We start from the raw sequence: 24056 nt of genomic DNA on the forward strand, positions 1-24056 counted from the left end.
CTGAAGCCACTCCTGAGTTGTCTTGGCTGTGTGCTTATGCTCGTTGTCCTGTTGGAAGGTGAACCATTGCTCCAGTCTGACGTCCTGAGCACTCTGGAGCAGGTTTTCATCAAGGATCTCTCCGTACTTTTCTCCGTTCATCTTTCCCTCGATCCTCACTAGTCTCCCAGTCCCTGCCACTGAAAAACATCCTATGGCAAGATGCTGCCACCACCATTATTCACCGTAGGGATGGTGCCAGGTTTCCTTCAGACGTGATGCTTGGCATTCAGGCCAAAGCGTTCAATCTTGATTTCATCAGACCAGAGAATCTTGTTTCTCATGGTCTGAGAGTCTTTAAGTACTGTCATGTGCCTTTTACTTCCTTCTGGCCACTCTACCATAAAGGCCTGATTGGTGGAGTGCTGCAGAGATGGTTGTCCTTCTGGAAGGAACTCCTATCTCCACAGAGGAACTCTAGAGCTCTGTCAGAGTGACCATTGAGTTTTTGGTCACCTCCCAGACCAAGACCCTTCTACCCCAATTTCTCAGTTTGGCTTGCTTTATGCTCTGAGATGTTCTTCCAAATCAATACAGTTTACCACAGGTGGACTCCAATCAAGTTGTAGAAACAGCTCAAGGATGATTAATGGAAACAGGATGCACCTGAGCTCAATTTCGAGTCTCATAGCAAAGGGTCTCAATACTTATGTATATATGTTTTTTTCTGGTTTTAATTTTCAATACATTTGTAAAAATGTAAAATGTAAAAAACTGTTTTCTCTTAGTCATTATGCGTAGATTGCTTAGGATAATTAAAAAAAAAATTCTAATAAATGTTGGGGACAGCAAGGAGTAATTTAACAAAATGTAGAAAATGATGGCTTCCCAAAGACACTGTACATTACTCAGCTCACACTTGTGGAACACACTGAGGATACTGTATACTCAGGGTTATTCTAGGTCCAAAGAAACAAAGAGATCTTCTGTTGAATCTGACAATGAATCTTGATGGTTGTACAGTCGTCTCAAATAAAACTGTGAAGGACCTCGGTGTTACTCTGGACCCGGATCTCTCTTTTGATGAACACATCAAGACTGTTTCAAGGACAGCTTTTTTTCCATCTACGTAACATTGCAAAAATCAGACATTTTCTGTCCAAAAATGATGCAGAAATATTCATCCATACTTTTGTCACTTCTAGATTAGACTACTGCAATACTCTACTTTCCGGCTACCCAGATAAAGCACTAAATAAACTTCAGTTAGTGCTAAATACGGCTGCTAGAATCCTGACTAGAACCAAAAAATTGGATCATATTACTCCAGTGCTAGCCTCCCTACACTGGCTTCCTGTCAAGGCAAGGGCTGATTTCAAGGTTTTACTGCTAACTTACAAAGCATTACATGGGCTTGCTCCTACTTATCTTTCCGATTTGGTCCTACCGTACATACCTACACGTACGCTACGGTCACAAGACTCAAGCCTCCTAATTGTCCCTAGAATTTCTAAGCAAACAGCTGGAGGCAGGGCTTTCTCCTATAGAGTTCCATTTTTATGGAATGGTCTGCCTACCCATGTGAGAGATGCAGACTCGGTCTCAACCTTTAAGTCTTTTTTGAAGACTCATCTCTTCAGTAGGTCATATGATTGAGGAGTGTGAAGGTGAACGGAAAGGCACTGGAGCAACGAACCACCCTTGCTGTCTGCCTGGCCGGGTTCCCCTCTCTCCACTGGGATTCTCTGCCTCTAACCCTATTACAGGGGCTGAGTCACTGGCTTACTGGTGCTCTTCCATGCCGTCCCTAGGAGGGGTGCGTCACTTGAGTGGGTTGAGTCACTGACGTAGTCTTCCTGTCTGGGTTGGTGCCCCCCCTTGGGTTGTGCCGTGGCAGAGATCTTTGTGGGCTATACTCGGCCTTGTCTCAGGATGGTAAGTTGGTGGTTAAAGATATCCCTCTAGTGGTGTGGGGGCTGTGCTTTGGAAAAGTGGGTGGGGTTATATCCTGCCTGTTTGGCCCTGTCCGGGGGTATCATCGTGTGGGGCCACAGTGTCTCCTGACCCCTCCTGTCTCAGCCTCCAGTATTTATGCTGCAGTAGATTATGTGTCAGGGGGCTAGGGTCAATCTGTTATACAGTGCCTTGCGAAAGTATTCGGCCCCCTTGAACTTTGCGACCTTTTGCCACATTTCAGGCTTCAAACATAAAGATATAAAAATGTATTTTTTTGTGAAGAATCAACAACAAGTGGGACACAATCATGAAGTGGAACGACATTTATTGGATATTTCAAACTTTTTTAACAAATCAAAAACTGAAAAATTGGGCGTGCAAAATTATTCAGCCCCCTTAAGTTAATACTTTGTAGCGACACCTTTTGCTGTGATTACAGCTGTAAGTCGCTTGGGGTATGTCTCTATCAGTTTTGCACATCGAGAGACTGAACATTTTTTCCCATTCCTCCTTGCAAAACAGCTTGAGCTCAGTGATGTTGGATGGAGAGCATTTGTGAACAGCAGATTTCAGTTTTTTCCACAGATTCTCGATTGGATTCAGGTCTAGACTTTGACTTGGCCATTCTAACACCTGGATATGTTTATTTTTGAACCATTCCATTGTAGATTTTGCTTTACGTTTTAGATCATTGTCTTGTTGGAAGACAAATCTCCGTCCCAGTCTCAGGTCTTTTGCAGACTCCATCAGGTTTTCTTCCAGAATGGTCCTGTATTTGGCTCCATCCATCTTCCCATCAATTTTAACCATCTTCCCTGTCCCTGCTGAAGAAAAGCAGGCCCAAACCATGATGCTGCCACCACCATGTTTGACAGTGGGAATGGTGTGTTCAGCTGTGTTGCTTTTACGCCAAACATAACGTTTTGCATTGTTGCCAAAAAGTTAAATTTTGGTTTCATCTGACCAGAGCACCTTCTTCCACATGTTTGGTGTGTCTCCCAGGTGGCTTGTGGCAAACTTTAAACAACACTTTTTATGGATATCTTTAAGAAATGGCTTTCTTCTTGCCACTCTTCCATAAAGGCCAGATTTGTGCAATATACGACTCTGATTGTTGTCCTATGGACAGAGTCTCCCACCTCAGCTGTAGATCTCTGCAGTTCATCCAGAGTGATCATGGGCCTCTTGGCTGCATCTCTGATCAGTCTTCTCCTTGTATGAGCTGAAAGTTTAGAGGGACGGCCAGGTCTTGGTAGATTTGCAGTGGTCTGATACTCCTTCCATTTCAATATTATCGCTTGCACAGTGCTCCTTGGGATGTTTAAAGCTTGGGAAATCTTTTTGTATCCAAATCCGGCTTTAAACTTCTTCACAACAGTATCTCGGACCTGCCTGGTGTGTTCCTTGTTCTTCATGATGCTCTCTGCGCTTTTAACGGACCTCTGAGACTATCACAGGGCAGGTGCATTTATACGGAGACTTGATTACACACAGGTGGATTGTATTTATCATCATTAGTCATTTAGGTCAACATTGGATCATTCAGAGATCCTTACTGAACTTCTGGAGAGAGTTTGCTGCACTGAAAGTAAAGGGGCTGAATAATTTTGCACGCCCAATTCTTCAGTTTTTGATTTGTTAAAAAAGTTTGAAATATCCAATAAATGTCGTTCCACTTCATGATTGTGTCCCACTTGTTGTTGATTCTTCACAAAAAAATACAGTTTTATATCTTTATGTTTGAAGCCTGAAATGTGGCAAAAGGTCGCAAAGTTCAAGGGGGCCGAATACTTTCGCAAGGCACTGTATCTAGTATTTCTCTTGTCTTATCCGGTGTCCTGTGTGAATTTAAGTATGCTCTCTCTAATTCTCTCTTTCTTTCTTTCTCTCTCTCGGAGGACCTGAGCCCTAGGACCATGCCTCAGGACTACCTGGCATGATGGCTCCTTGCTGTCCCCAGTCCACCTGGCCGTGCTGCTGCTCCAGTTTCAACTGTTCTGCCTGAGGCTATTTCACACTAACCTGTTCACTGGATGTGCTACCTGTCGCAGACCTGCTGTTTTCAACTCTCTAGAGACAGCAGGAGTGGTAGAGATACTCTCAATGATCGGCTATGAAAAGCCAACTGACATTTACTCCTGAGGTGCTGACCTGTTGCACCCTCGACAACTACTGTGATTAATATTATTTGACCATGCTGGTCATTTATTAACATTTGAACATCTTGGCCATGTTCTGTTATAATCTCCACCCGGCACAGCCAGAAGAGGACTGGCCACCCCTCATAGCCTGGTTCCTCTCTAGGATTCTTCCTAGGTTTTTGCCTTTCTAGGGAGTTTTTCCTAGCCACCGTGCTTCTACACCAGCATTGCTTGCTGTTTGAGGTTTTAGGCTGGGTTTCTGTACAGCACTTTGAGATATCAGCTGATGTAAGAAGGGCTACATAAATACATTTGATTTGATTTGATTTGGTTGTGGAGTTCTCAGGGTTGTTTTTGAAACCAGTGGACAGCCAGTAATCTGTTACATTTAAGGGATTACAAAAAACAAAAAAACGGTAACTGTAATCCGCTATGTTACCAGCAAAAAATATTGTAATCAGATTACAGATACTTTTGAAAAACTAGATGATTACTTTGAGGATTACTTTTAAATCCAGAAAGGATGTTTGCGCAAACAAATATTTTACACTTCTCTGTTTTCTCATTGACATTCAAATCAGCATTGAAAAAAGGCACAAGTTTAAGTTTGTTCACCTGAGCGAGTCTGACCACAAATCAGAGACCACTATGATGACACACCAAATGTGTTTGATGGATCACGGGAAAGGCGCAGGACTAGGCTTTTGTAGGCTACAGTCCATACTATGTCTTCCAACGGTGCAACTGCTGTCGGCATCCAAAGATTATCCAACTTGAATAAACACTTGGAGGTAAGGATGACAGCAGTGGTGTAGTTTACGGATTGTGGTTGTTGTGGATGGCTGTTCACAAATTTAAATGTGTATTTGAACCCAATAATGGTTGAATTCAAGAAGTTTAAGATGCCTAGCAATCATTGTTTTCGAAACCAGTGGACAGCCAGTGAAAAATGTGCTCTTGCAACAGCTGCATAGTGTGGTTCCCAGCCTATGAGCAATAAAAGCCCCACATTTATTCCAATCTAATTCATGCTGATAAAAATACAAATCCATTGGCCTAATGGACACATGCTCAAACTCTCACACCTTTGATAGACTTAAAGGGGCAATCTGTAGTTGCTACATCCACTTCTGGACTTATATATACATTATATATACAGTACCAGTCAGAAGTTTGGACACACCTGTACTCATTCCAGGGTTTTTCTTTATTTGGACTATTTTCTACATTGTAAAATAATAGTGAAGACATCAAAACTATGAAATAACACATATGGAATCATGTAGTACCCAAAAAAGTGTTAAACAAATCAAAATATATTTTACACTTGAAATTCTTCAAGTAGCCACCCTTTGCATTGATAACAGCTTTGCACAGTCTTGGCATTCTCTCAACCAGCTTCGTGAGGTTGTCACTGGGAATGCATTTCAATTAACAGGTGTGCCTTGTTAAAAGTTAATTTGTGGAATTTATTTCCTTCTTAATGTAGAATAATAGTGGTATTTTACCACTGTTACTCTACAATGTAGCAAATAGTAAAAATAAAGAAAGACCCTGGAATGAGTAGGTGTGTCCAAACTATTGACTGGCACTGTATATATATATATATATATATAAATATATATACCCATTGATTCTTGAAGAATATAACTTATTGCACCCCATCAGAACCATAAATATAAGCTTGTTCTTCTCCAATGTTTGTAAACATGGCAAATGTAAAGCCTCATAACATGGTTAAAACAATCATTTTGATATGATGAAGATCAGTCCTTGCATCCACAGCTCTGTCTATTAATCTGAGAGTGATTACATTTCTCCAGGTCAATCCCTCAGCTTTTTACCAAAACAGAGGTGGGGCGACCATTTTGTTATTGTTTCATCTGTGGATTTGCCCTTTAATAAACAGCTGCATATTATCAAGATATCAAAGTGTCACCAACAAAAAGTTAAACAATAGGCCTGTAGTAAATTTTTCACATATAAATAGCCCTTTTCAGTAGTGCTCAAAGCCTGCCATTCCATGAGCGCAGCATTTATTTTCCAACTCGAATCAATGAGCCCAATCAGTCAACAAAATCATAATCAACAGAGTAGGGCTGGCTAATAAGTCCTTACTTTTGGGGTTATGCTCAGGTAAAACAATTTGGCTAATCTATACTTCCATATTTCCAAGTCCTATTCTTGAAGATCAAGGGGTATTCATTAGAATGACTGGAATTTTGATAGACTTTGGTTTTTAATATAAATATATAATTATTATATATTATTATTATTGTTATATGTAGTAGAAAGCGATGGGTTTGAAGAAACCTAAATAACCAACCCATAAAGTAAAATTTAAAAATCCATATACGGCCAGCTATGTAAACTTGAACATTGATTTATCCTGCAATAGATGTTTGTCTTCTTCCAAATCCTCTTAAAAGGAAAGTGATATAAAAATGACTGAATGTAATCAGATTACTTAACTGAGTTTGGGTAATCCAAAAGTTACATGACTGATTACAATTTGACAGGTAACTAGTAACTGTAATGGATTACATTTAGAAAGTAACCTACCCAACTCTAGACTGAGGGGTGTGATCTCAAAGGTACTTACAGGGCTTTAGTTTCACCTGACAGATCTCATTGACCTCAATCTGAAGATGGTAACAAAACCTAATCCACAGTGTGTCCTCTGAGAGATGGAAGAAGGACAACTCCAGCACTCAGCTTTCGTAAATTGTAAGAACCACTAAACAAATTAGGATCAGTTGACGCAAAAAAGGGTTGAGGCCAGTGCATGAGACCCGAAACCTGTCTATGTGACCTTACTGTACTGTATATACACTGAATAAAAATATGAATGCAACATGTAAAGTGTTGGTCCCATGTTTTATGAGCTGAAATAAAAGATCCCAGAAATATTCTGTATGCACAAAAAGTTTATTTCTCTCAAATGTTGTGCACAAATTTGTTGACATCCCTGTTAGTGAGCATTTCTCCTTTGCCAAGATAATCCATCCACCTGGCAGCTGTAGCATATCAAGAAGATGATTAAACAGTATGATCATTACACAGGTGCACCTTGTGCTGGGAACAATAAAAGGTCACTCTGAAATGTGCAGTTTTGTCACACAACACAGTGCCACAGATGTCTCAAATTTTGAGGGAGCGTGCAATTGACATGGTGACTGCAGAAATGTCCAGCAGAGCTGTGCCAGACAATTTAATGTTAATTTCTCTACCAAAAATCCGCCTCCAACGTCGTTTTAGAGAATTTTGCAGTACGGCCTCACAACCACAGACTACGTGTATGGCATCATGTGGGCATGTGGTTTGCTCATGTCAACATTATGAAGAGTGCGCCCCATGGTGGCGGTGGGGTTATGTGCAGGCATAAACTACGGACAACGAACACAATTGGATTTATCGATGGTAATTTGAATGCACAGAGATGCCATGGCGAGATCTTGAGGCCCATTGCGAAGCTTTTTTTTATGTATCTATGAGCAACAGATGCATATCTATATTCCCAGTCATGTGAAATTCATAGACTAAGGCCTAAGGAATTTATTTTAATTGACTGATTTCTTTATATGAACTGTAACTCAGTAAAATCTTAGAAATTGTTGCACGTTGCATTTATATTTTTGTCCAGTATCGTTATCCATGCACCATATGAATATAAAAATGATTTCTGTTTTTATAAAATATAGAGCTTTAATTTATTAGTCAGCAACATCAATGAGAAAGGAGAAATAGTTGTTTACACAAATCATTACAATAACATCAACTGTGCTTTATGTCATACTAAGTGATTTTTCCTAAATAACCCATACCAAAAATTTGCCAAAGATGCATATATTTGAAATATGCAACAACAACAAAAAACTTTTTGGAAAGAAAGAGGGAGCGAGAGAGAGAGAGAGAGGATGAGAGAGAGAAGAAGAGCGAAAGGAAAAGGAAGAGTGAAAGGAAGAGAACGAGAGAAAGAGAGAGGTAAATAGAGAAAGAGAGAGGAGAGAGGTAAAGAGAGAAAGAGAGACGAGAGAGGTAAATAGAGAAAGAGAGAGGACAGAGGTAAAGAGAGAGAGAGAGAAGGAGAGCTAAAGAGACAAAGGGGCCTCTGTGTGTTGAATATTCCCCCACTAGGGTATGACTCCATCTGCCTTTCCATCCACTGACATCCACAGCATAGCATTTTGGACGAATATCATATACAGTACATAATACATTTCATGCACACAATGAAAAGCCACCGTCCCAAAGAGTTTGGTATGTGTTTTCCTGTGGTCAAGAGCAGATCATTCTAGTGGCTGTAGCTATATACATAGAGTTGTACATGGAGACGGAGTCATTTTCATGCAGAATACCATAAACAACGGCTGATCAGAGAAGTTGAATAAACTCTTTAGTGAGAGTTGTGTAACATTTACCTTCTGTAGGAGATGGACAACAGCTCTGACAAACCTATAGTAACCCTCTCCAACATGTTACACTTTCATTTTTAAAACAGTCTTTGCACACTTTCCCTTTAGTGACTTCCATGGACTAACCATTGTCTTACGTCAGGTGGCGTCACTCCTACGCTCGTCCCTCAACTGCCAATCAGTGAAGGCAAAATTGTTGCGCTATCTGACGTAAAACAATGTGGACTAAGGGTATATATATTACAAGGAGAGCTGCGATATTGGAGACTACATGGCAGGATTGGAGGAGTTTAGAAATGTTTAGCACAATTCATATGAAACAACTGACCTCATAAGGAGAATAGGTATAGGCTGGAATGCAAACCAGTATACTTATGGATTAGTTTGGAGACTAAGAGATTTCTTTATCTCTTGTAGTAATTGTGCAAAATCAAATTGTCACAAATTATGTAGCGGCCTGCTTGAAACTCTAATCTCAATTGAACAATGGTGTACAAAGAAAAGTCAATGTGATTTCTATCCCATCCCCCAAAGCGCTTATTTTAACTATCACAGCCTCAAGGGTACAACATTGAGATGTCATATTTACATATACTACATATACACACAAAAAGTCCACAGCAACTAGTTCTGGAAGAGACTGGCAATATCAATGTAAATATAACAAATGGGTTTGAAAGAAAGCCAGATTGGACCACAGAACACACAGGCACCCCTCATCAGCTTCTGGAAGAGTAGAAAATACTTTAGGGAATTTGGGGTCAAGTCTTGTTTCACCCCTGTTAGGTCAGTTAGGCTGGCTAAGGAAGAGGAGGGCATCATTTCCCACAAGGCCTTTCACTCTCGTGTCTGTCTGTGGCCGTGGGACAAACTCAAAGCTGCAGCCTCGTATCGGCATTTTCTCATCTATCTGTGTGTCCAATGAAGTGCCTTGAAGTGACATCCTTATAGTTCATTGGCTGTGGGAATCAACTGTCCATCATGTCTTTGGGGGAGGTTCATCACACATCAGTGATCTGACTCCTCCCACCTCAGACTGCATACTGCCAGCAGTGGAATGATCCAACACGGAGCCAAATTAACAAAATCTTTTTGAAAACATTCTTATCAGTCCATTCAGCTGTAGATATTTACACTTTCAAATGTCCTTTCGATGTGTTGCTGTGCTTCATCCAAAATACAGAACATAAAGATTTTTTGCAATGTAATAACACCATTTGTAATAAACAATAACACTACCAACAATAATATCATTATAATAACAATCAGATTTGCACAGATTTGCACAAAAAAGCCTTGTTTTCTATTTAAGTACAAAGAAATCCACAGAATCTTACTATGTACAACCTACAATAAATACTGTGTATCTTTTTAACAGTTAAGAAGAACCTGTTTGTTGTTTGCTTGTAGTGGTTTCTCTTTCTTATCGCTATTGATCATTACTTTTTTTAATCCTTTGATTGAAGTCTTTCCCATTTCTGGAGGGTTGTGCAGAGAGGGAGAGAGCAGATGGGACAAGGGGTCGGGGGTCGGGTGTTGGGGTAGTGTGTGGCCTGTGGTATAAGCCTACGGCCTCATGTTTCGGCTGGGGTGGTGTGCTCATCGTCATCGTCCTCACGCTCATCCTCATCGTCATGATGCCGGCGGTTGCGGGGCTTCTTCTGCTCTTTCAGCTCCTTCAGTTCCTTGGCCTTGCCAACGGCCAGCATGGGGTCCCCCGGACTGCCCTCTCCCAGCTGCCAGTAGTCTTGACAGTACTGGTTGATCAGGCCCATCTCTGGCTGGCTCAGGATGGTCAGCAGGTCCTTGTACTGACCCGCACTGGGGGTCCAAGGGCTGGTCTGGAGGTGTGGCAGGGCTGGGCTGCCTGTCTCTACCAGGATGCTGTTGACCGTGCGGCTGGACAGGACCACCAGCTGTAGCTTGACCAGCGTGTGTTTGAAGTTCTTCTCTGTGGCTGTGCACTGGTAGACGCCGCTGTCTGATGACTGGAGGGAACGCAGCAGCAAACCCTGCTCTGTCTTTAGTGTCCGGCCCTCAGAGCGGATCTGACAGTAGGGAGATATCATTCATTTATCATTGCATTCATTCAGCAATCATTTTCCATAAACAGCAGGCCATATTGTTAAATAATAAAGTAGTCATTTGTCTGATTATCAGCCTGTTTCGAAGGCAGGCTGTATAAGAGTCAATACAGTAGAGTACAGTACAGCTGCAGTGGGATGAGAGTTCCTGACTCACCTCTTTCTTCCTGTCGCTGTTCTCCCTCTGCAGGTGCCATTTGAGAGACACATGAGGGGACCTGGCCTGACACTCCAGGAACGTAGTGCTGCCCTCCACCCCATACTGCACCATCTCCAGCGTGTTCTTATTGGCTGCAGCAAAGCATAAGCATCATGCATGTATATTTCCTCAGACCAAATCAGTCAATTACTGCTCAACAGTTAGTGAAGTAGCACAGTAGTGGAATTGACAAAATCATGTCCTCTGTCAAAATTACATTCCCCTTTCACAATATTATACACGTGATGTTATTGGATACTGCTGCTGTCACACTGAATGGTAACCTCAGTGCTGTTAGAGTGTCTATTTGAGGTACGTTAGAGTGTTCTTGTCAGCTCACCATTGGAGTTATAGCCTCTGCACTGGCGGATTGGGTTGCCATACTTTACATCCTGTCGACGGCTGCGCCTAGAGGGGTCAGATCAACATTCCCCAAAAATAAAGAGGTTAACTACAAAACGTTCTACAAACTGCAAGTCTGCAGTAAATGTCAAAATATAATTAAAGAGGGGTGTGTAGAGACAATGTTGAGAGAACATTGTATTGGCATTTGGCAAAGGTTCCTGACCCTAAACATGAGCAACACACAGACAAAGACACACACACACACTCTGTTGGTACTCACCTCTTCTGCGAGGCGGAGTAGCGGGTACAGGACTTTCCGTCCCAGGCGCAGTAGGGGTCCCGGGCCAGGCAGCAGTCAGCACACACCTCACCGTACACGTCACAGCGATGGAGGGCCAGGTGGGTCACACCCAACACTGAGCCCACATACAGCTGTTGCTGTAGGGAGGAATAGAGACCAATTGGAAAATGTCGGCGTAGCATCATCCAGACTTCAGCATTCACTGTTTAAGCTCTGCAGTGATTTATGTGATATTTTATAGGAAGACAATTCTGAATGTGTGTGCACTGAACCATCAGACTGTGGAATGTTAAACTTACCCTTTTGGAGGAAATCTTCATGGTGGTTATGGGAGTTGGCACCTGAAATGTAAGGGATAGAAGCCGATCTTAATAAGAGAAGAATAAAAGTTGGAACGATGTCCTACAGAATAAATGTTTCTTACATGAGGAATGAGTTGACAAAAATGGAAAGATACTACTGAGAGAGAGAGGTAAAATAAGGAGAGAGCGAGAACATGAAAGAGAAAGAGAGGGAAATGTAGGGGGAGAGAGAGGAAGAACAGGAGAAGAGAGAAAGAGAGACTCACCCTGAACACCTCCACCTCCTCTAGCACCAGCTCTTCAGTCTGCAGGTCATCTCTGGGCAGGACAATTACCTTCTGAACCGTCCCCCTGTCTGAAGACCCAGAGGAGTGATCAGGTTAACCTCTAGGAGTGATCATGTTAACCTCTACTCCAGACCAGACCCAGGGGAGTGATTATGTTAACCTCTACTCCAGACCAGACCCAGAGGAGTGATCATGTTAACCTCTACTCATGACCAGACCCTGAGGAGTGATCAGGTTAATCTCTACTCCAGACCAGATCCAGAGGAGTGATCATGTTAACCTCTACTCCAGAGCAGACCCAGAGGAGTGATCAGATTAACCTCTACTCCAGACCAGATCCAGAGGAGTGATCAGGTTAACCTCTACCCTACTCTAGACTCAGAGGATCAGGTTCTACTCTACTCAAATGTCATGAGGAAGATAGGGGAATAGGAGTATAGGAGGATCCCCCCGGTCTTGTACAGTGGTCTACAGGAGCCATTCATCACCAGGCTGAGTGAGCACAGTACAGTCATCAACTGTAGGGTCTTCCAGCTCCCACCATCTGATCCACACCATAATTTACGGCCATAGGGACATGCTGTGTGAAGTACTGCCAGACGATGACCAGGGTAGTATTACCGTACATTCAAACAAATTACAGTAACTCCACCCTTTCCATAAAAATAGTACTGTAGACTGTGTTCTTTCGTCTTTGAGAAGACAAGCACTTTGACCAAAATTCTAACAAAATACTTTCCCCAAATTATAGTTTTTTTTTCTGAATCTATCACAGTTGTGAACACACACTTACAATAACAAGACTATCAAATCAATCAGCAGGCAGGGACTCAGCGCACTGACCTGTCCCCAGGAATAGGACCTCATAGCTCCCATCGGCAGCAGCCACCTGGTCCACGGTGATGGTGGTAAACTCATAGTCCACGTTGTTCCGGACCACCAGGGGGCGCTTGTGTATTGGGTACACAGTGTTGTACATGGTGGGGTGGTTCCGCATGAAGTTAATCACCTCGTCTGGGTAATCCTTAGTGGACTTCATGTTGGGGGTGAACGTACCTCCGGGACACTGGGTTTAGAAAGAGAGCAGAACCAGCCATGTTAAATGTGGTCATTTATTGAATTAATGAATATGTGTGTTTGTTTATCACCCTCAGCACGTCACTCACCGTCCCAGGCCGAGGGTAGGGGATCTTCCCAGTGTAGGCCATCCACTGGTAGTTGGGCCCCTCCTTGTGAGCATAGGGTCCATTAAAGACCTGACGGATGTCAGCCATGGAGTAGACACACACTGCTGAGCCCTTAAACACGGATCTGGAAGGGAGAGGTAAAGGGATGAGGAGGCTCAGAAACACTAAAGGGAACAGCTTTAGGAGACATGGGATTACGACTCACTTTCTGAGAAATTAGCTACATTCTCCCTCGCATCACATGTTCTCTCATAGACATAAGGCAGGCATACTCCAACACTATGATGACGCACAAACACTCTCAACCACAGACAAGCTGTCTGACACACTCCCAATCAAAGATCCACACACAGCCAAGCTAAACATCAGAGAGACAGCAGCACAGCACAGCACACACCACCACAGCACACCCCACCATAGCACAGCACACCACAGCACACCCCACCACATCACAGCACACTCCACCACAGCACAGCACAGCACACCCCACAACAGCACAGCAAACCCCACCACAGCACACCCCACCACAGCACAGCACACCCCACCAGAGCAAAGCACACCCCACAGCACACCCCACCACAGCACACCCCACCAGAGCAAAGCACACCATAGCACACCCCACCACAGCACAGCACACCCCACCACAGCACACCCCACCACAGCACACCCCACCACAGCACACCACATCCCACCACAGCACACCACATCCCACCACACCACATCCCACCACACCCCACCACAGCACAGCACACCACAGCACACCACACCAGAGCAAAGTACACCACAGCACACCCCACCAGAGCAAAGCACACCACACCACAGCACACCCCACCAGAGCAAAGCACACCACACCACAGCACACCCCACAAGAGCAAAGCACACCCCACCACAGCACACCACAGCACACCCTACTACACCACAGCACACCCCACCACAGCACACCACAGCACACCCTACTACACCACATCACACCCCATCAGAGCACAACACATGAAAGCACGGCACGGCACGGCACACCACAGCACTCCCACGCTGTGGTGGGGTGTGCTGTGGTGTGGTAGGGTGTGCTGTGGTGGGGCGTGCTGTGGTGTGGTGGGGTGTACTGTGGTGGGGTGCATTGTGGTTGGTGTGCCGTGCTGTCATGTGGTGGGGTGTGCTGTGTTGTGGTGGTTGGGGTGTGCTGTGGTGGGGTGTGCTGTGGTAGGGTGTACTGTGGTGGGCTGTGCTGTGGTGTGCTGTGGTGGGGTGTGCTGTGGTGTGGTGGGGTGTGGTGTGGTGTGCTGTGGTGGGGTGTGCTGTGGTGTGGTGGAGTGCGCTGTGGTGTGGTGTGCTGTGGTGGGGTGTGCTGTGGTGGGGTGTGCTGTGGTGTGGTGTGCTGTGGTGGGGTGTGCTGTGATGTGGTGGAGTGCGCTGTGGTGTGGTGGGGTGTGCTGTGGTGTGGTGTGCTGTGGTAGGGTGTGCTGTGGTGTGGTGTGCTGTGTTGTGATGTGCTGTGGTGGGCTGTGGTGGGGTGTGCTGTGGTGTGGTGTGGTGTGGTGGGGTGTGCTGTGGTGGGGTGTGCTGTGTTGTGGTGTGCTGTGGTGGGCTGTGCTGTGGTGGGGTGTGCTGTGCTGTGGTTGGGTGTGCTGTGCTGGGCTGTGGTGGGGTGTGGTGGGGTGTGCTGTGGTAGGGTGGGGTGTGGTGTGGTGGGGTGTGCTGTGGTGTGGTGGTGTGGGCTGCGGTGGGGTGGGGTGTGGTGGGGTGTGCTGTGGTGTGGTGGGTTACGCTGTGGTGGGTGGGGTGTGGTGCGCTGTGGTGGGGTGTGGTGAGGTGTGCTGTGGTGTGTGCTGTGATGTGCTGTGCTGTGGTGGGGTGTGGTGTGCTGTTGCATGGTGTGCTGTGGTGTGTTGTGCTGTGCTGTGGTAGGGTGTGCTGTGGTGTGGTAGGGTGTGCTGTGATGGGGTGTGCTATGCTGTGGTAGAGTGTGCTGTGGTGTGGTAGGGTGTGCTGTGGTGGGGTGTGCTATGCTGTGGTAGGGTGTGCTGTGGTGTGGTAGGGTGTGCTGTGATGGGGTGGGCTGTGCTGTGCTGTGGTAGTGTGTGCTTTGATGGGGTATGCTGTGCTGGGGTGTGTTGTGCTGTGGAGGGGTGTGGTGTGCTGTGGTTGTGTGTGCTGTCCTGTGGTGTGCTGGGTGTACAGTATATTACTATATTAGTACATTCTGTCGAGGGGCCTATCATTAGCACTACAGTAGTTTTAATCAATTGGGCTTCAAGGGGGATGATAACTGTGGCGAGTTAGCATAGAGGCCTTGGGTGAGACGGGGAAACAATTACAGAGCACTTCTCTCACAGACACACATACCAGCATATTTATTATGACTGGGTGTGTGAGTGTGAGAGCGAACTCTCTGTGTGTGTATCCTCCACACAAAATCTACTGTTGCATATGTGGGGGCAGGAGCTGCGAGCCGTTTCCTTGAATCCTAATGCTGTGCTGAATGATGGCTTGTTATCAAAGCCCAGCCATGTGGGAACACAGGTTAAGTCTCTCACTGGAGACCCCTTCCCCTCTGTGCTACGGACTGACTTCCTCTTCTGCCTTTGTAGTGTGCAGAGCAGACTGTGTGGAATAGGCTGTTTCAATAACAGAACGTGTTACACAGGTGCCTTCGGGCAGAATGAATATGGATGGGAGACGGGAAACCACGGGAGGGAACCAAACATCTGAACCACTGCCTTCATATTTTCTACAGGTCTGCTGAGGAGATCTGATTGAGTGAAAGCTGAAAGGGGTTGTATTGTTCTTCAATGAGACAGCTACAGCGGTAATGACAGTGGTAATGATGTGGTTGAATTAACTGAGACAAATAAGACAGTCAATCAGTGGCTCACCCTGAAACTGAGAACACTCCGTAGATGACAGGATTCTTTGTGTCTTGAGTTGGCTGGATGTACACGTCCCCTGTTAGACACAAAGATAATTACATATTGCTAAAAGTGGTACTGCAAACATTCTTTCACAATCACAATACTATAGCAGTATGAAGGACTCTGGTAAAACACTGTTAATCTGAGATAAACATGGAAGGATGGTGTCTATTCTCTTCTGTCTCTCTTAGCTAAGCGGGGGATCTATTATTCTAACTGGGATTCCTGAGCAACCAGAGCTAATTCAAAGCGTGATGTACGGACAGTTTCTACTTCCGGTATTGACACAGGACAGGAGGCGGGTTCAAGGAGAAGACCTTTTGGATTGGACAGCACAGCGGTGGTTAGGTTTGTTAGCCGTGTTTCTGGCCATAATGGGGTCCTGAATCAGAACCCTTCCAGATTAGACACTGATTCCTGCATCTCAGAGGGGGAAGGTAAAAAAATTGAGATCTGTGGTGTAACAAGACTTTAACGGGAGCCATATGCTGCCCATGACTGTCAGAGCTGAGGTAACGGGACCCTGTATCCTCCAGTGGTTTAATGAGTTAAAAGTGAAAGGAAAAACAATAAAGGGGAAAATGTTAATCAATTTTGAGTCGACTACCTCAGTTGAGAAGTATAACACTTCAGCCCCTTGTTGGAAACACAATTCCTGGGTAAAGGTTTTCCATTGAGAGAAAAGTGAGGGGGACAGGGAGAGTAGATTGGACGTGTTAGCCCACAGTCACAAGTCATTGGAAAGTTCAATAACTATGAATGTCTAATGATTAGAGGATGCATGAAACATTATACTCTCCATGTATAACTCTGGACCACTGTCATGGGCATTTATGAAGCCAGACGTTACTCGATATCGAGCCTTGTGTATATATATATATATATATAAAGCAGCTCCACACCCTGACTCTACCCTTTCAGATAAATCTCTCAGCAAATATCAAGTTGAAATGAAAAAACCCTCAAACAACCAAACAGCAGCTCTCTCCATGCACACACTCACCAAATGTCACTGGATGAAGAGTCAAGTCGTAGAATGAAACGTTATTTTGAGTTTATCATGCATTAAGATTGTTTGCCCGAAGAATAAACCAATCCGCTTTGACCCACCACTCCTTATTTTTGTAAAGAGAGATTCTTAGCCTCTTAGAAAAGCTGTAACTGAGTTTCTTTGACATTCATGAGTGTGTAAAAATACGTTTTTTATTGCCAGGACATGAGAATGACAGGTAATGGCCGCAAACAAGAACGGGAATGAACTTTTGGCTAACAGGAGAGACATTCATAAAACATCAGACGCCAGTTTGACACCCCTCCTGGCTACAGACAGAGAACTTCAATCAAATGTGGAACAAGTTGCATCATTTTCTTTTATTCTGGAACTTTTTGTTTTTATTTATTTATTTTTATTCTGGACTCCTTGAGGAGTTTCTAAGGTCAGTAGTGTGCCTGCAAAAATAATGCTCTGTTGTTAATGCTAGAGAATGAGGATGACAAAATATCATAACTATGAGAGAACTGGTGTTATTGTGTGTATTTTCATTTTTGTCAATGTGCATGTATAGTTTTATTAAGGATAACCAATAACCTTGAATTTTGCCTTATGCTGATTTTACAATGACCATTTATATCATGAAGAAAACGAATGCAGCATAATGATCTTCAATAGTTGGAGTTTCATTCCAAAACGCTATTTATCAATTTTCAGAAATACTGGTGAATGAGCTTTTATTGTTTAAAGAAATTATGAAAGAGATTGGTGTGTTTTTTCACTATCTAATCATGGCATGTTCAATGACAGACATGTATTTGTTTAAAATCGATCACTAATCATGTTTCGTTTTTTATTTTTACAAAATGCTATATATCCGCCTCACTCTCAGAGAAATAATAGTTTCTGATGAAACTAGCGAAAATTGGGCTGAGACAAGTTTTATATGTTACAGTAGATAAATGTGACAATGTGCATTCACAAAAGTCTCTTCTGAATGGTCATGGTGGATAAACAGAGAGACATAGGGTCTGATGACTGTAATGACTGCATTACCAAAAGATGGTGTATGGTCTCTACCCTGGGGACCCGTCTGACTGCAAAGCATTACAAAAGTATATGGTCTCTACCCTGGGGACCCGTCTGACTGCAAAGCATTACAAAAGTATATGGTCTCTACCCTGGGGACCCGTCTGACTGCAAAGCATTACAAAAGTATATGGCCTCTACCCTGGGGACCCGTCAGACTGCAAAGCATTACAAAAGTATATGGTCTCTACCCTGGGGACAGCCACCTAGCACTGTTGTTTGGTTAGCAGTGTTTCTGTAGTACAACCACCCAGTATTGTTGTTTTGTTAGCAGTGTTTCTGAAGTACAGCCACCTAGCATTGTTGTTTTGTTTCGCAGTGTTTCTGAAGTACAGCCACCTAGCACTGTTGTTTGGTTAGCAGTGTTTCTGTAGTAGAACCACCCAGTATTGTTGTTTTGTTAGCAGTGTTTCTGAAGTACAGCCACCTAGCATTGTTGTTTTGTTTCGCAGTGTTTCTGAAGTACAGCCACCTAGCACTGTTGTTTGGTTAGCAGTGTTTCTGTAGTACAGCCACCTAGCACTGTTGTTTGGTTAGCAGTGTTTCTGTAGTACAACCACCCAGTATTGTTGTTTTGTTAGCAGTGTTTCTGTAGTACAGCCACCCAGCATTGTTGTTTTGTTTCGCAGTGTTTCTGTAGTACAGCCACCCAGCAATGTTGTTTTGTTTCGCAGTGTTTCTGAAGTACAGCCACCCAGCATTGTTGTTTTGTTAGCAGCGTTTCTGTAGTACAACCACCCAGCATTGTTGTTTTGTTTCTCAGTGTTTCTGTAGTACAACCACCTAGCATTGTTGTTTTGTTTCGCAGTGTTTCTGAAGTACAGCCACCTAGCATTGTTGTTTTGTTTCACAGTGTTTCTGTAGTACGACCACCTAGCCCTGTTGTTTGGTTAGCAGCGTTTCTGTAGTACAACCACCTAGCCCTGTTGTTTGGTTAGCAGTGCTCGTGTAGTACACTCACCTAGCCCTGTTGTTTGGTTAGCAGCGTTTCTGTAGTACAACCACCTAGCCCTGTTGTTTGGTTAGCAGTGCTCCTGTAGTACACTCACCTAGCCCTGTTGTTTGGTTAGCAGTGCTCGTGTAGTACACTCACCTAGCACTGTTGTTTGGTTAGCAGTGCTCCTGTAGTACACTCACCTAGCCCTGTTGTTTGGTTAGCAGTGCTCCTGTAGTACACTCACCTAGCCCTGTTGTTTGGTTAGCAGTGCTCCTGTAGTACACTCACCTAGCCCTGTTGTTTGGTTAGCAGTGCTCCTGTAGTACACTCACCTAGCCCTGTTGTTTGGTTAGCAGTACTCCTGGAGTACACTCACCTAGCCCTGTTGTTTGGTTAGCAGTGCTCCTGTAGTACACTCATCTAGCCCTGTTGTTTGGTTAGCAGTGCTCCTGTAGTACACTCACCTTGCCCTGTTGTTTGGTTAGCAGTGCTCCTGTAGTACACTCACCTAGCCCTGTTGTTTGGTTAGAAGTGCTCCTGTAGTACACTCACCTAGCCCTGTTGTTTGGTTAGCAGTACTCCGGTAGTACACTCACCTAGCCCTGTTGTTTTGTTAGCAGTACTCCGGTAGTACACTCACCTAGCACTGTTGTTTGGTTGCAGTGTTTCTGTAGCACATGAGAATGGAGTAACAAAATAAAATGGCCACTGGATTGCTGGAAATAATCATGATATCATTCTGCCAGGTAGACATAAACTACTTTGTAGCTAGTTAACATTTTATTGAGAAGGTTTTTGGGAAAGCCTTTAAATCTACCAGAAGACGGTTAGGCTTATCATTAGAATCGCTATATTTGTTCTTGCTCCTTAATTGTTTGAAAGCCCCTCTCAGCCCCCCTCTCAGCCCTCCTTTCACCACCCCCTCTCAGCCCCCCTCAGATGGCTCTTTTGGGCTCCACCATTAAACTGTAATCCTTACAGTGAAACTGCCACGTCCGCTTGCAATGTTACAACAATAAAGACGTTATTGCAAACAACCAACACTGTTTTTCCCCTCTGACATCATTGCATGTGCGATAGAAGAGCACAATATGTACTGCAAAAAAACAAACAACGGTTGTGGGGTGGTCAGTGGCACTGTTCCCCTCTACTGCGGATTCCATCTTTATGATAGAGACTTTAGACATCCGTCACGTGTGATGGATAGCTGTACGTTCAGCAGTGACAAGCCTAGTATGACCTCACTGAGTGTGTCCCAGACTGCTCTCAGACTGAGGGAAACCTATTGACCTGCAGGAGGGACTGTTAAAGAGGTGATGACATTGACGGAAGACGAGAGAAGTAAGAAAAATAGACATGGACATTGAGTAAGAGTTGAGTACTGCTGAACATAAGTGTGTGGTTTGGGTAGTCATGCTGTATCAAAACAACTGGTCGTTCACAGCCCTCAGCCTAAGGCTGAAATGAGCCTCCACTAGGCTACAGGCCTAATATATAACAAACACAATCAAGTAATGATTGATGGCAGCAGTAAAAATAAATGACCTGCAATAAAACAAAATCACATCAGTTATTGTGATTGCATTGGACCGCTAATGAAATATGTCCCACTAATAACTAGTTTTCATGATAATTTCAAGGAGACTCCTCAGAGTCAGACTTCCTCAACACAGTGCATTTCACTGATGTTTTCCTTAGATGGTGAGCTATCAGTCATCAGAGATGTGAGTGACAGGCAGGGATGATCCCTCTAACCCTGCAGGGTGCTCGCCTGACTGATCCAGAGACCTTAAAGCCCTGCGCCTCATTACCAGTCGTCCCTAGACACCTACACACACCTCTACTCTCAGCACTTCCACTGTTGTCTTATTAAGGCAACCTGATCCCAGATCTGCTTATCATACAGGAGTGATGTTGATGTCCACAGCTGGGTGGGACAGCGATATCTTAACCACTGCAGTACCTTCCTCAGAATTCCCATCTGTGTTGCTTTACAGGTGCAGAACGTGTACAGACCCATTGGTACAGACGGACATTCTGTACCTTGCAGAATAATTAATCAAACAACATTGTAACAGTCATCAACTCATTGCTGATTTCCTTTTTGCGCTAAACCAAAACTATACCAGAGAGCAGAGCTGAAGAGATGGCATTTCGCTACACCCGCAATAACATCAGCTAAATATGTGTATATAAACCAATTAAATTTGATTTGATTTCAGTGAAAACACAATGGAAGAGTTACTGTGTGTGAGGAATCTGTGCTTGGCTATGGTGGTGCATGTGGAATCTGTCAGCAGATCCATATATACTCTTGTTTTCTATTCGCCGGGTCATGGCGTCACATTGATGCTTTCACTCTCTACCAGCTAGGCTCTCAATCACGACATTTTGTCAGACGGTAAAAATCAAACAAATGACTGCCCGTCTCATGGTAATTGACCGTTAACCATCAGAAGAACGTTTAGCTTCTCCAGGCCTCCAGCATACAAGCCGCTGATACACGTCTTGGGAACATCAACATTTAAAAAAAGTCTAATATATCAATTTAATATACACAACATCACAATAAATCCATAATCTAGATCATTTAGCGGACAATATATGTTTATACATTTCATGCCATTATTTTATATTATATAATTTTATAGAAAGAATAATATAAACTGAACAAAAATATAAAAGCAATATGTAAAGTGTTGGTCCCATGTTTCATGATCTGAAATGAAAGATCCCAGAAATCTTTCATAAAAAGCTTATTTCTCTAAAATGTTCTATGTGCAATAATGTGCACAAATTTGTTTATATCCCTATTAGTGAGCATTTCTCCTTTGCCAAGATAATCCATCCATCTGACAGGTGTGGCATATCAAGAAGCTGCTTAAACAGCATGATCATTACACAGGTGCACCATGTGCTGGGTACAATTAAAAGGACACTCAAAATGTGCAGTTTTGTCACACAACACAATGCCACAGATGTCTGAAGTTTTGAGCGAGCGTGAAATTGGCATGGTGACTGCAGGACTGTCCACCAGAGCTGTTGCCAGAGAATTTAATGTTCATTTCTCTACTATAAGCCACCTTCAACGTTGTTTCAGAGTATTTGTCAGTACGTCCAACCGGCCTCACAACCGCAGACCACGTGTAACCACACCAGCCCAGGACCTCCGCATCTGGCTTCTTCACCTTACGGGATTGTCTGAGACCAGCCACCCGGACAGCTGATGAATCTGTGGGTTTGCACAACCGAAGAATTTCTGCACAAACTGTCAGAAACCATCTCAGGGAAGCTCATGTGCGAGCTCGTCGTTCTCACCAGGGTCGTAACCGACTTCAGTGGGCAAATACTCACCTTCAATGGCCACTGGCACGCTGAAGAATTGTGCTCTCCACGGATGAATCCTGGTTTCAACTGTACCAGGGAGATGGCAGACAGTTTGTATGGCGTTGTGTGGGCGAGCAGTTTACTGATGTCGACGTTGTGAACAGGGTGCCCCATGGTGGCAGTGGGGTTATGGTATAAGCTATGAACATATGCTACGGACAACAAACACAATTGCATTTTATCGATGGCAATTTGAATGGACAGAGATACCATGATGAGATCCAGAGGCCCATTGTTGTGCCATTCATCTGCCACCATCACCTCATGTTTCAGCATGATAATGCATAGCCCCATGTCACAAGGATCTGTACGCAATTACTGGAAGCTGAAAATGTCACAGTTTTTCCATGGCATTCATATTCACCAGACATGTCACCCATTGAGCATGTTTGGGATGCTCTGGATTCACGTGTATGATAGCACGTTCCAGTTTCCACCAATATCTAGCAACTTCACACAGCCATTGAAGATGAGTAGGATAACATTCCACAGTCCAAAATCAACAGCCTGATCAACTCTATGCAAAGGAGATGTGTAACGCTGCATGAGGCAAATGGTGGACACACCAGATACTGACTGGTTTTCTGATACACACCCCTACCTTTTTTTTGAAAGATATCTGTGACCAACAGATGCATATTTGTATTCCAAGTCATGTGAAATCCATATATACAGTGCCTTGCGAAAGTATTCGGCCCCCTTGAACTTTGCGACCTTTTGCCACATTTCAGGCTTCAAACATAAAGATATTAAACTGTTTTTTTTGTGAAGAATCAACAACAAGTGGGACACAATCATGAAGTGGAACGACATTTATTGGATATTTCAAACTTTTTTAACAAATCAAAAACTGAAAAATTGGGCGTGCAAAATTATTCAGCCCCTTTACTTTCAGTGCAGCAAACTCTCTCCAGAAGTTCAGTGAGGATCTCTGAATGATCCAATGTTGACCTAAATGACTAGTGATGATAAATACAATCCACCTGTGTGTAATCAAGTCTCTGTATAAATGCACCTGCACTGTGATAGTCTCAGAGGTCCGTTAAAAGGGCAGAGAGCATCATGAAGAACAAGGAACACACCAGGCAGGTCCGAGATACCGTTGTGAAGAAGTTTAAAGCCGGATTTGGATACAAAAAGATTTCCCAAGCTTTAAACATCCCAAGGAGCACTGTGCAATCAATAATATTGAAATGGAAGGAGTATCAGACCACTGCAAATCTACCAGGACCTGGCCGTCCCTCTAAACTTTCAGCTCATTCAAGGAGAAGACTGATCAGAGATGCAGCCAAGAAGCCCATGATCACTCTGGATGAACTGCAGAGATCTACAGCTGAGGTGGGAGACTCTGTCCATAGGACAACAATCAGTCGTATATTGCACAAATCTGGCCTTTATGGAAGAGTGGCAAGAAGAAAGCCATTTCTTAAAGATATCCATAAAAAGTGTTGTTTAAAGTTTGCCACAAGCCACCTCGGAGACACACCAAACATGTGGAAGAAGGTGCTCTGGTCAGATGAAACCAAAATTGAACTTTTTGGCAACAA

The 24056-nt window shown here is 43.9% G+C and overlaps 1 protein-coding gene across 5 annotated transcripts in view; it reads right to left on the reverse strand.

The window, feature by feature from the left end:
- Positions 1-7608: 7608 nt before the first annotated feature.
- Positions 7609-24056, reverse strand: part of LOC110494673 (semaphorin-3F) — a 108661-nt gene continuing 92213 nt past the window's right edge. For 3 of the 5 annotated variants that reach the window (XM_021569946.2, XM_021569948.2, XM_021569945.2), the window contains 9 exons: positions 16070-16139; positions 13176-13320; positions 12853-13075; positions 11989-12077; positions 11720-11761; positions 11400-11557; positions 11115-11197; positions 10733-10866; positions 7610-10539 (listed from right to left, as the gene is read on the reverse strand). In XM_021569946.2, the coding sequence (XP_021425621.1) occupies positions 10066-10539; positions 10733-10866; positions 11115-11197; positions 11400-11557; positions 11720-11761; positions 11989-12077; positions 12853-13075; positions 13176-13320; positions 16070-16139 (1418 nt within the window). In that variant the 3' untranslated portion in view covers positions 7610-10065. Of the gene's footprint in view, positions 10540-10732; positions 10867-11114; positions 11198-11399; positions 11558-11719; positions 11762-11988; positions 12078-12852; positions 13076-13175; positions 13321-16069; positions 16140-24056 lie in introns of all 5 variants that reach the window. The other 2 variants (XM_021569947.2, XM_021569949.2) reach the window with 2 other exon arrangements.

Source organism: Oncorhynchus mykiss, chromosome 17 (assembly GCF_013265735.2).
Source record: "Oncorhynchus mykiss isolate Arlee chromosome 17, USDA_OmykA_1.1, whole genome shotgun sequence".
Classification (NCBI taxonomy): domain Eukaryota; kingdom Metazoa; phylum Chordata; class Actinopteri; order Salmoniformes; family Salmonidae; genus Oncorhynchus; species Oncorhynchus mykiss.